The sequence below is a fragment of the Melitaea cinxia genome, chromosome 6 (genome assembly GCF_905220565.1).
Source record: "Melitaea cinxia chromosome 6, ilMelCinx1.1, whole genome shotgun sequence".
In the NCBI taxonomy this organism is placed as follows: Eukaryota; Metazoa; Arthropoda; class Insecta; order Lepidoptera; family Nymphalidae; genus Melitaea; species Melitaea cinxia.
Window position 1 is genome coordinate 15,634,937 of NC_059399.1, and position 13,750 is coordinate 15,648,686.

At 32.4% G+C, this 13,750-nt stretch overlaps 1 protein-coding gene across 1 annotated transcript; it reads left to right on the forward strand.

Moving 5' to 3' along the window:
• The first annotated feature begins 954 nt into the window (after positions 1-954).
• On the forward strand, positions 955-7,253 carry LOC123654424 (ADP-ribosylation factor-like protein 8). The gene is made up of 5 exons (XM_045590329.1): positions 955-1,205; positions 1,787-1,867; positions 5,033-5,106; positions 6,052-6,213; positions 6,935-7,253. Exons 1-5 carry the CDS (start codon positions 1,083-1,085, stop codon positions 7,056-7,058), a joined length of 564 nt encoding a protein of 187 aa, XP_045446285.1. The 5' UTR covers positions 955-1,082; the 3' UTR covers positions 7,059-7,253.
• The last annotated feature ends 6,497 nt before the right edge of the window (positions 7,254-13,750 follow it).

The following is a 13,750-nucleotide window of genomic DNA, read 5'->3' on the forward strand; positions in this document are numbered from 1 at the left end:
GATGTCGAAGGACAAGCTGTTTGAAACCGATTGTCGATAACAAACTAATATAAAAATCTTATTATTTCTATAAATTGTGGAACAGTAATAAGGGCTTACTTTATTTTTTTATTTATTTTTTATTTAAATGTTATTGTAAGTAAAAAAAAATGAAACAACGAAATGATTAGGGCTTTTTACATGCTTGACGTTTCGGATACTTTTTAGCAACCATGGTCACGGGAGGATCATGTCGTCATGTCCAGAACCAAATAAACCGCGATAAAATCTGAAAAAGTTGTTTCATTATAATGAGAGAAATTGGCGTAAACATTAGAAAACAATATAAAAAAAATAGATTAAAAACAAATTGATCTTTTATACCATTATATCATTTTAATTTACCAACAATATAAAAGTTTAAGTTAAATTTTCTAACCAGAATTTTAATTCAACACATTTTACATTACATAATTTAAATTTCTGGAATGTACTGATTGTGACTGTTGTTTTCTTTTTCTTTTTTGGTCAAAGATATGTCCATAATACCACTTTGTTAACTTTAGGGAAACCTGTTGTTGGCTATATTATTTGTTGTATGCTTTATGATAAAAAATATTACGTATAAGCTGTTGGTTTTCTGAATAAATAGGTAAATAAATAATCAAATCGATCAAATATTCTACAAACTTGAATCGATTTATCATGAGTATCGAATACCGAGTAAAAACGGGATATTATTTTGTGATGACTATAATTATTTATATTTACGTAATCAAATTACTTATTTGCTATTTTCCTAACATTTCTTTTATAAATTTAGTCTTATAAAACAAGATAATACTATTAAACAATATAAATATATTAAATTATTTACACTTTTAAGTTTTAACTTCGAAATATAGACCTTTCAGACGAAATATTCATAAATAATTACATTAACTAGGAAATAGAAAACAGAAATGGTTTAGATACATTATCTGTGAACGAAGCAGTAACTGAACGCAACCGGTGACTGTCAAATTGTTAAGACGAGCGATTTTTCTAAAAGGCGTATTAAATTTTACTTTTTTCATTCATAAAACGATAGATTATTATCAAAAATGTTAGCTTTAATCAATCGTATCCTTGATTGGATTAAAAGCTTGTTCTGGAAGGAAGAGATGGAACTAACACTGGTCGGCCTACAGTATTCGGGGAAAACAACTTTTGTTAACGTCATTGCCGTATGTATTATCACAAAACAATTGTTCTGTACTAAAATGATGAGTTTGAAAATATTTATCAGTAAATGTAAATCCATTTTTTTTTATACATCGAAAAAATTTTTTTTTCTAGTTGATAGATTTAATTTTATTGTGTGTTAGGAACGTAACTTACGTTTCTCATATAAGAGTCATTAAAATAATCTGTTTCCTTTGTATGTTGATATAAGGAACTGTATAGGATATTTATAAAACGATTATTACCAATAATGATTTTTTCCTCTAAGCTTATTTTACTTTTCTAAATCAAATGAAATGGCACCTACTCACCTTTCATGATTAATTGGTCGATTTTTTAATACTATTTATAAATAAACTTTTATGAGACACTGTCTGTTCTATAGTTTGATAATGAAAAACAAATCAATACTCTTTTTCTTAGGTAATTGCTTTATAACATATATTTTCAATCCAAATTTTCAGTATTGCTAATGAATATTATAAGTAATTCATAAATTTATATTAAAATATGAAAATTTTGTTTGCTGTATGAGACTATCATTACATTTAGATTTACTTATATATTATTAATTTAATTTCAGTCGGGACAATTCAGCGAAGACATGATTCCAACTGTTGGTTTCAATATGCGCAAAATAACAAAAGGGAATGTTACTATTAAAGTAAGTATTTTTTCATTTTTATTGAATGTAAACACAGTGGTCTATTCCTAAGATAAGCAACTTAATAAGTATTAATGCTGACATAATACTTTTTTATATTATTTTTATTGTTTATAGTTGTATTGTTTAAAATTAATTTATGAATACTAAAGAGAGCATGTAGGAGTAATCAGCATTTTGAGTAAAAAGGACAATCTCAAAATATTTTTTTTGGCTTGTTAAATTATTTCTTAATTAGTTTAAAACCATGTATTTTGCCTACATGAGCGAATAGATGCAGAAATTATCAGCATTTTTAGCTGTAAAATCTAAAAAAAATGTCAAGTAGATAAGCAGGGTTGACAGTTGCCAAGTGATTACGGCCTCATTCAAAATAAAGAAAAAAGTAGTGTAAAATCTTGTTAGTTTGTGAGTAACAGGAAAATCAACTTACATTAGGGTAGAATTAGTGACAGTAAAGTAAGTAGGGGTAAGCTATTTTTGTTAGTTTGAAGGTAGGTTTTAGAATAGAAATTGATGCCTAATGTTGGTAGGAGAGAATTTTTATATCACCTTACTTATATTGTCGAGAATTAAATTATAATTATTTAATTAAATAATATATATTATTATGTAATTTTTGGTACTTGCGAATGAGTAATGATTTTTTTTAAATAATCTGTTATATATTTAATACAATGATCAGTACCACAGTAGGAGTAAAGCATATACACTGAGTCAAATGAACTTATGGCGTTACCAAAACAAACGTGTATAGTGCATTATTAGCTCCTTGGCACAGTTTGCTGTGACTATTGTTTGCTATGGGGTTGTAGGTTTGATTTTCGTTCGTCTTGGTGTACTACATATTTCAAATTTCTGTTCATAATCAAGTTCCAAAAAAGCAAAAGGTTCTCAATTTGACTGCATTTTTTACTGTGTGAACTGATTTTGATGATTTTTGATTGAGACAATAATGTGTCTTAAATTGATTTTTTATGTTGTTTTACTTGTTTATTTCATTAAAATAGGTTTTTTCCATTTTTAACCGACTTCAAAAAAGCAGCAGGTTACTCAATTCGGTCGTATATATATATATATATATTTTTATGTATGTTCGGGGATAACTCCGTCATTTATGAACCGATTTTTATTAATTCTTTTTTTGTTAGAAAGGAGATATCCCTAGTTTGGTACCATGATAAGGAAACCATGATCTGATGTTGGGATCCCAGAGAAATCGAGGGAAACTCGAAAATCCGCATAACTTTACTGGGTGTACCGATCTTAATGATTTTTAATTTAATCGAAAGCCGATGTCTATCATGTGGTCACATTTAAATCTCATCGAGATCTGATTACAACTTTTGGAGTAATCTTTGGTAATGCGTATTTACTTGATAATTTTTCGTCTACCGTACGTTGTATTACTTGTCGATATAATTGAAGTCGGTTTTTCTTCGTTTGCCTGCAAATACAATTATCCAGCAAACAAATATTATATTTATATGTACATTTAAAACACAAAATTTAATATTAATGTGTCTATATTAATCAAATGTTTCCGAAAGTACAGGTAATAAGTTACCTTACCTTGCCTAACCAGACTCAGGAACACATAAAAAAGTTCGTAAATATATCAATGTGAATAAAATATATTTACTTTCCAAATTATATTGAGCAAGTATAAATAAGGGGCAGGGAAATTGCTAATATTAGCAAATAAACATTTGAGTATTTGTAACAGATTACACAAATCTCAATGTGACCTTTGATTATTTATACTTCATGTTTTATCTGCCGGGAAATGTGTGTATAATATATAATTTTTAATAATATTTTATTTATTTGCCTCTTACAAATACAACAATTTAACTGAGGTGAGAAAGGTGACCAGAGCTCCTGGAGATCTGCTCCATTGGGGATAGGGTATGCAACACGCTTGCGATGCTTTGGGTGTTGTAGACGTCTATAAGCTACGGTAATTTCATACCATCAGGTGAGCGTATGCTTGTTTACCGATTAAAAAAAAAACGAATTTATTTCAAAAAAATTAAAAAAAAAAACAGTCTTGCATTTATATGTAAAACAAGATTATATTTTGTTATGGGGCTGTAAAATTTGTTTGAATGATCAAATGTAAGGTCTTAGGAAACAAATGGAAAATATTCTTTATAATAAACTAGCTGTGGCCACGATTTCATCAGCGTGGAATTTAACAAAATACTTATTGTTCAATTCGCAGAGCTATAAAAAAAAATCTAAAATAAAAGTAGCCTAAGTTACTCCTTATTACATCATATATCTGCCAGCGAAAGTCTCGTCAAAATTTATTATTAGCCGGAACAAAGAGACAGACAGTCACAAAAATTATAAAAAATGTTATTTTGGTATATGCACCACACGGTTTTTTACTAAATTCAAATATACATACCACCAAATCGCCAACCGCTTTTTACTAAATTCAATTATACACATATTTGAATTTAGTAAAAAGCGGTTATTATAATATTACAAAAAGACACTTCATATTTTATTTATTTCTATAGATAATCTGATTATTATTAAAGACACAAATGCTATAAAGTATGACTCCGAGACTAAGGAGCATTTATGTTAGCCAACTTGACAAGTATAATTTAGTAAGAGTCTTTCATTGTTTCAATCAAACACTTCAGTTTTATATTATTAGTCAAGATGAGTAAACAAAAGGTTTGTTTATGATTGATATTAAAAAACAATGCTTGGTATATAAATTAACCTAGTTTAATATTTTTATCTTTGTGCAGATAACTACACAAAAGTTTCCTACTTTGTTTATCAAAGAATAAACGTAAACATATTCTCTTCTGTAATTTATTTTGGAATAATAATATCATTCAGCCAGTACTGATGGATAAATTGATCAATTCACCCTATAAAGCTGCCCACCCACCACTGCCCCACTGCTGGGCGTAGACATTTTTTTTTCATATATGAAAAGATTCAGAGTTTAATCAAAAACACTGCTACACTGCTGGTAGGTTTTTATATTAACTACCACGAGTAACCACCAGAGCGGTTATTAGCCACCATTGATTAATACTTATTTATGTTTAAAAGGGCATTATTAAAGATAACGATATAGTTAATGATTTTCGTTAAAATATAATGATGTATTAATATAATTATTTTATAATTCTGCAGGTATGGGATATAGGTGGCCAGCCAAGGTTCCGTTCCATGTGGGAAAGGTATTGTAGAGGAGTCAATGCTATAGTGTAAGTATATTTATTTAAATATAATTATAAATATTTTTACGTAATTTATTCTTTATAAAAACTATTTTTTTGATAAAAATATAGGCAGTAATAATACTGGCTGCCTTGACGGATTTCATACAGCCACATTTTTTTTTCTTCATGATAAAATATATTGATGATCTTGTGACAGACCAACATTGAAATAATAATTATTAAATTTGGAACAGTCGCCTGGAAGTTATTTAATCAATCTTTATAGTAATACTAGCTGACCTGGCAAACTTCGTATCGCCTTATTTTTTTTTTTTAAATATAATAATTACATATATCAAAACAAAATATACCCTATCTTTCAAGTTGGATCAAACTGCACACGGTGTGCAAATTTGATTAAAATCGGTTAAGTAGTTTAAGAGTTTATCGCGGACAAACATTGTGACACGAGATTTATATATATTAAGATATCATATTTGATTCAACATGAGTATTTTCAAATGAAGTCAGAGCTGAACTGAAACTGAACTGTTTGAATAAATTATAGATATTAATGTAAACTTATGTTGACAATTTTAGATAATATATTACAGATGATATGCATATTTAATATTATATTTTATGTATTACACTATATAAAAGTTTGTTTATTTTTTGAACATGTAAATTTATACGGTAAAAACTTTTTTGTCAAATTATTGTTAGAAATTTTTATGTTTTTAATTAGGAAATGTTACACTATACAATACGATGGGGGTAAGGTTACCAGTTCCTACATATTTTGTATAATTATTTTATGGTTTGACTAAATCTGATTGATATCTGTAAGGAAATGTATATGATAGAAGCGTGTGTGATGTGAGCACTCTCGTGCTCCGTTCGCCTCGCCCGATCACACTTTTCGTAACACTCTCGTCACGCATTAACCAGCTTACTTCCCAAGTCAAGCAATGAAACTTGTCCCGGTAGGTACATGGTGGACGCCGCGGACCCGGACAAGATCGAGGCGTCCCGCAACGAGCTGCACAGCCTGCTGGAGAAGCAGCAGCTGACCGGCATCCCCGTGCTCGTGCTGGGCAACAAGCGCGACCTGCCGCACGCGCTGGACGAGCACGGCCTCATCGAGCGCATGTGCGTGCTCTGCTTACCGCGTGCTCGTTGTTCACGTTTGACGAATATTACATTATTGCTTAATGTACACCACCACTCTTCATCATCATCATCATCTTCATCATCATCATCATCATCATCACCACGACCACCACCACCACCACCACCACCATCATCATCATCATCATCATCATCATCATCATCATCATCATCATCATCATCATCACTTCAGCCTATCGCAGTCCACTTCTGGACATAGGCCCCCGCAAGTTCGCGCCAAAAATGGCGTGAACTCGTGTGTTGCCCATAGTCACCACGCTGGGCAGGCGGGTTGGCGACCGCAGGGCTGGCTTTGTCGCATCGAAGACGCTGCTGCCCATCTTCGGCCTGTGTATTTCAAAGCCAGCAGTTGGATGGTTATCCCGCCATCAGTCGGCTTTATAAGTTCTAAGGTGGTAGTGGAACTGTGTTATCCCTTAGTCGCCTCTTACGACACCCACGAGTAGAGAGAGGGTGGCTATATTCTTTGCTGCCGTAAATTACACGTCGCCAACCCTCGCCACGATCTCTGGTCACCTTGCTCACCACAGAAACACAACACTACATAAGAGCAGTATTATTTAGATGTGGTAGTCTCTAAGGTTGAAGTAGCTCCCTAGACGAGCTGCTCCAGATTTTGAGCTGTAAAATTCCAGCTGTGCCCCACTTCAACGATGACTCATGTAAAATTTGTCATTTCTAGGAATCTATCTGCGATCCAGGACCGCGAGATCTGCTGCTACTCGATCTCGTGCAAGGAGAAGGACAACATCGACATAACGCTGCAGTGGCTCATTTCGCACAGTAAGTCGGGCAGCGCGCGCTAGTCCGCAGTCGGTCCGCGATCGGTCCGCGATCGGTCCGCGATCGGTCCGCGATCGGTCCGCGATCGGTCCGCGATCGGTCCGCGATCGGTCGGCAATCGGTCCGCAACCAGTCGGCCGTCGGTCCCGCTCAGTCGCCTCGTCTCCCGCCGGATGCGGACTCCTCGACCGCGATCGTTTATCGTTCGAACGCGAAACGGTATCTCTGGTAGCTAGTTTAAAAATATAGTCCGTTGAAATAGATCACTCGTTTTACAAATGAATTCATTAACTTGTTTCGGACCGTTTAGCGCCGTCTTGTGTGGGATTCGACTGGTCTTAATGCGTGAGCGCCTTTTAATCAAATAAATTTCATCAAAGTACGTATCAAAGAGTACGATGTTGTTAATCTTTGATACGCATCTTGGCGTTATTCTCTCGTTGAGTTACAAAAAGGCTTAACTAAATGTCTAATACCACCTATCTAGTTTAATGTATGCTCAAATTCGTGACACACGGTCCGTTATCTGCGCAAAAATGAAATTTAACCTTAAAATTGGTTCATATTTAACCACATATGAATTACCAATCAAAATGGTACCTTAAATACAAGTCTAGTCTTTTTGTAATTCGATGAGATATAATTGAACACTTAGGAATTTAATTAGCTTGAGTCGGTGAACTCTCTAAATTATGTGGCATTATTTTGTATTCATTGATTTTTTTGGCGGTTTTTATACGCGCCGAATTTTTTGAGCGCTTGTTTACTTAAATTAGCATGAACGCAAGGTATTGCCACATTGAAAAATTATATTATCCGAGTTATATTAGCGGCTGTTAGAATGTTATAATTTTTGTAAAATAAATACAAAATATCTCTCATTGAAATAAGATACTTTTGTGTGTCATACGAAGGACGTCTTAGTAATTTGATTGTAATGAGTCATCAGATTAGCTCAATTTTTCGCTTAATAATCATATTGCTTTGTAAGAAAATAACTTTTTCACTATTCATCTTACAAATAAAATTTTCGCAAAAATACTAATCGATAATATTGCAATTTTTGGCAAACTAAGCAACTGCAATAGTCAACTCAGGAGTCAGTCAAGTTTACTATTGGCGTGCAGTAGTTATCCTAGTCTTTAAACATGACCGTAACTGTAAAATAGCCTATTACGCCTAATTTTGTCGAGTGAATAAAAGTGTTGCAATATCAAAAATGATCTATCAGTCGCAATATTAAGGATTTGTATTGTATTAGATTATTTAGATTCTCTAATAATATTAGCATATATACATATAAATATACTTATCTCATATTGTTAGTTAAAATAAGTTAATATAGTAATTATATAGTGTGAGACTAATTTTGCTCGATGATAGCTGTATATAATATATATATAAAAAAAAAACAATAAAATTTTGTTAATATATATGTAGTTTATCGGTTAGATATTGTATTTATCTAAATATTTTAGGGTTGCCATTTTTGTGTATTTTGTAATATAAAACAGAATATTTTCCATTTAAATCTCATAAAAATCGTTTCATGCATGTTGCTAAAATTTACGCACTAACCAGACGTATCTTAGATATATAATTAAAAACGGTAACCCTACATTAGGTTTTTACGATAAAAGTCAGTCACTAGATCATTTTATAACTTGCTTTTTGCACATTGTGTTGTCTGTTAAACGGAGCTGTGTTTGTTTTACACGCGTCAAAATTGGCGCTAAACGCAAATGTTTTAAAAATGTACATTTGAACGTGATATTGGTGATAAGAATACATTCTAAATTGTTTTGTTTATTATATTTTTTCATTAGTTTAATGTAGTTTATTTTTTCATACTGCCAATAAAAAAAAAAAAGAAACAATTGAAATTATTGAAATAAAAGCGCGTTAAATTTCTTCGACAGGAGTGAGTTGAAATATATCGTCGGTGATACAACAATACTGCGTAACTAGAAAAAAAAAAGAAAAAAAATGTAATTGAGATTTCGTGCGTAGAGGCTTTTTATAGCACTTGGCATCGACCCATGAGGTCAGCAGTGCTACGTTCAATAAAAATGCTTCAAATGATGAAATTTCAAAACCGCGGCAGCAACGGTCATATAAAAATATTTGCATAACCGTTTATCTCTGAATGTTTTTTTTTTGTTCGTTGCTCGTCAATATAGGAATTGAATTTAATTAAACGTTAATAATTGAATTGTCGTTATGTTAGTTACTCACTGAAGGTGCAAACAAATTCAAAACCATAATACTTACATTACAAAAGCTTGTGTAAAATTTTAATAACGGTTATGCGGAATCATTGAACTAACAAAACGTTAAAAAGATTAGGGATATAAATAAGGGATATGAATGTATTTGGAGTGGTAAATATGTAATAAATAACAAGATACAAGTTCATGAAATCCAATCTTTCCTCAGACACTTTCAATTGTTGTAGTAAAATAAGTAATAGTTGTAAGTAAAATACTTCAATTTAATTTCAGTTCATTATGTATGAGAAACGAGGCGTAAGTTAAACTAAATCATATAATGTAGATGGAATGATCACTTATATAGTTCGCGTCATGTAAAAAGAACGCTGGCCTTGAAGCTGCGCAGAAGCGATTTATCGGTCTATTTGGTGGTACGGGGTAGGGGGACGGGAGTGTTTATCACTGTCGCATGCTTGCCGGTGTGCTATTGGTTGACAGCGGTTGACAGTTCGACGTCGACTCAAATTATTATCGCGCACAAAAGTTTTAAATTACAAAATTCTCCATTTACTATTTATTTCACTAAAAAACAATTATCAATTTATTATTTTAAACACATAACAACTATTAAGATACGAATATTGAGAGTACAGATAATTATTATTTTTGAATACGACATTTCAATAACTAAAAAATTTGTTATTGCTTTTGTTTAAAAAAAAATTGCGATTTTGTAAAGTGATAATTATTATACTTATTTAGTCCGAATTATTCGCACTTGTATTTCTAGTATTTTTTAATGTACCTACCAATAACCATTATACGAAGCCGCGAGTGAAAGCCTAATTAAAAAATAAAACAGTAGTACTTGTGCGCGAGTATACCCATGCGCAAACGCACCCCCTCCAGTTTCTTTCAGCGTTCTTTTTACATGACGCGAACTATACTTAAGTATAGCAGTAAATCAGAGTTGAAAATTCTGTAATTATTTTCTCTGAATTACCCTCACACTTGATTCACTTTTATCCCAAACACTTCACATAAAACCTTAGTAGATTGTTCTTTTGTTAAATATGAGTTAGTTTACCAATCATTGCACAACAAATTCTAATGACGGTCGACATAATTAACGTACAACTTATTTACTTATGGGATGTAGTGATTATAGATGGTTTCCGGAAAATGCTTTAAAAAGAGATACAGTAAGACTGAAAAAAGTGACTGACTGACTGAGAGTAAAAGAAAACGTAAGGCTATTCTCGAAACCTAGAAAAGACAATTAAACAAGAAGGGTACGATACTAGGAAAAAAGTATATCGGCTTTAATAAATGCGGTAAAATCAGTAATAATTTTTTCTCTCGTGTAAAAATCGTCACTGAGTACTTACGACCTTCTTGCCTCTGTTGGTTACGCGGTATTGCAGTGTCAACGACGATATGCACGTTTGCCCGCCGAGCGGGTGTCGCTAGGAATCTAGATTTATTTTAATTTTAGGTATGATATCACGAAATTCTTATAATTTGTGATATAGATATCTCAAATAACGTAAATTAAATCTGAAATAAATACAAAGTTCACTAAAAATATCATTTAGGCCGCCATCTTGTTTTCGCTATTAACTAAAATGGCAGCACAAGTTGTTGGGAAATTTCAATGAAAAGTCGTAAGGGGAGTTTCTGATTTATTACGTACTTATTTATTGTTACATAAGATGTAATAGAAAAATGTCAATGACAAAAAGGCTGTGAAGAATGTATTACAATTTTTTATAATTCAATGTTATTTGAGATATCCATATCATTTTTTGTTAAGGTGTAATAAGTCACTCTTCTGTTACAAATCATTCTTTTCTATGATGACACAAATCAGTATAGCGGTGAAAAGAAAAATATTAAATTATGTTCTGAAATTGTGTTTTATTTATAATATAATATATCTTAAAGACTGACATTACAAATATTCCTTATTGTACACCAAATATAAACAAAGAAAGAATAAAAAACAAAAAATTATAGGAATGTACAAAGGTGAGGAAAAAGAATGAAGAGATGAAAGCGGAAGGAAGGTGTGATATTGTGTATTTAAATAACAATATATTAATCTAAAATATATAATCTAAAATCCGTCAATCCCTTACTATGTCTGTCTTCAAAAATCGAGTTAAGAACTTTTACAAAACTATGACTTAATTTATTACATATATTCACCATTATTTTCTCAAAACGACTTATATTTGTAGCAAATTAAGCATTTTTTTAATTTCTTCCTTATTATTTATATATAATATTATTTATTTATTATATTATATATTTATTATTATTTATTTATTTATACTTTTTAATACTGTGAGTATTGCGCATGTGTAGATAAATGTATGTATTTATATGGATTGTATATAATATATAATTATATATTATATTTTTAAGCTGCACAAGTCCCTTAAATTCAACAAGCTCCTTTCTGGTGGGTAGTCTGGAAGAGATCACTAACTAGTAATAAGACCGCCCGATTCGATGTAATTATTTTTTCATTTTTTCTCCTTTAAGCTTTATTCTTATGTGGTGTTATATATTACTGTGTGCAATAAAGTAACTTATTATACTGAATGTCACTCCGCCCGCCCAATACATAATAGATACATATATTATAATAACTACTTATATAAATAATATAGTAAATTTACTTATACTTACATATATAAATATAAGCGGGTGGAGGAATACGCCCCGGCAGGGAGATCAAACGGCCGGGGGTTAGGGCTGTAGGCTGAGAAACCGGCGGACAATCCTAGCCGAGTCAAGTAACACCGCCTTCTGCATCCTGGCTGCGAGCGAACCGTCCCGGATCCCCAGTTGCCTCAGATGGTGAGCGAGGCTAACCGGGATCAAACCGTTGGCAGATATTACGATAGGGATTATTTCAGCAGACCCCACACCCCACCTGTCGACAATCTCGTGCGCCAGATCCAGATATTTACGTTTTTTCTCAGTCTCGGCTTTCACGAGGTTCTCGTCATGCGGGACGGTGATGTCCACTAAAAATACCCTCGACCGTGCCCTGTCCATCACCACGATATCAGGCTTGTTCGCCAGTATCGTCCTGTCTGTGGCGATAGGCAGGTCCCAGTAGAGCCGGACTCCGTCGCGTTCGAGTACTGGCACCGGTGAGTATTGGTAATACGGCATCCTCTGTTCCAGGAGACCGTACATAAGAGCAAGCTCTTGGTGGAGAATCTTGGCCACTTGGTTGTGTCTGTGCAAGTACTCAGTATTAGCAAGCGCGGAACAACCCGAAAGCACATGCCTGAGTGACTCACCGGGATGACGACAGGCTCGACAGAAGTCGGGAGTGCCATCCTTCAGGACGTGCTTTCGGTAGTTGTTCGTCTTGACCACCTGATCTTGTATTGCACAGACAAAACCTTCGGTTTCCCCAATAGAGGTCGCCGAATCGCAGCCACTGCACGGAGGCCTTACTGTCCACGTGTGGTGCGTGAAGCGCCTTGTAGAACCGTCCATGCTAACTTATTATTATTATTAATTAGAAAGGACACAAAACAAAACTACGTACAATATTTGTTAAATTTTTATTAAAAGTAGTACAAAACATGTCATGAGTAATCAATAAATTTTTCTCAAAATTAGTAATTAAAATAAAAGAAACTATTTGTTTTGTACCTATATCACAAATCAAAGAATCACGTATCTAAATAATTATAATATCTATACGTATAATAACACAAAATGGTTTATATCTATCTGTACATAGACTATTACGAAAAAAATATATCTTCTAGAGCCAATAGAAGCCTAAAATAGATCATATTAGAGCCAATAGATGCCTAAAATATTATTTCTAGAATTTTCGACTGTCTCTGTTTGTCCGCGTAGCACGCGTATACTACAAAATGATGCAGTTTTAGCAATTGTGTTATTTATATATCGCAGATGTTTAACTTAAAGATGGGTGCTTATTTTGTTTTAATACGCCGTTTAGAACGGCGCAGCCAAAATCAAGTAAACCAGAAATGAAAACGAAACTTGTTTTTTGTCGTATTGTAATCCTTACGACTTCAATTGTAAGCCATTTTAAAAAAAAAGCAACCAGTGTAGTCTAACAGGTTTTGAAGCATTTATCCACTATAGAAAATATAGAATAACCAATGAAATGAATTTTAATTAAAATTATCAACTCATGAAATACAACACCGTACACTATTATAGATGTAGAAAAATATCTTATATAAATTCTATAGAAAACTGTTAAAATATCATTATAATTAAAAGGTATTTTAAAAACATGTTTAAAAAATAATAGAAATACTTACTTCTAGTTCTTACTACAAGTAGAATAACTATATAAGTCTTAATTTTTTCAGTCTAATAAAATATATATTGGAAATATATAGTGTGATGTGTCTTAATAATACCTATAATAATAATTGAAGCACCATTTTGTAATACGATGTTCTGAAGAGATAATACTTATTGTTAGAACAATTAAT

Excerpts from the sequence above, each read along its gene's own strand:
- LOC123654424 (XM_045590329.1), top strand. The coding sequence starts at position 1,083 with ATGTTAGCTTTAATCAATCGTATCCTTGATTGGATTAAAAGCTTGTTC. Across the intron at positions 1,868-5,032 it reads AAGGGAATGTTACTATTAAA|GTATGGGATATAGGTGGCCA; the intron begins GTAAGTATTTTT and ends ATAATTCTGCAG. Across the intron at positions 5,107-6,051 it reads AGAGGAGTCAATGCTATAGT|GTACATGGTGGACGCCGCGG; the intron begins GTAAGTATATTT and ends TTGTCCCGGTAG.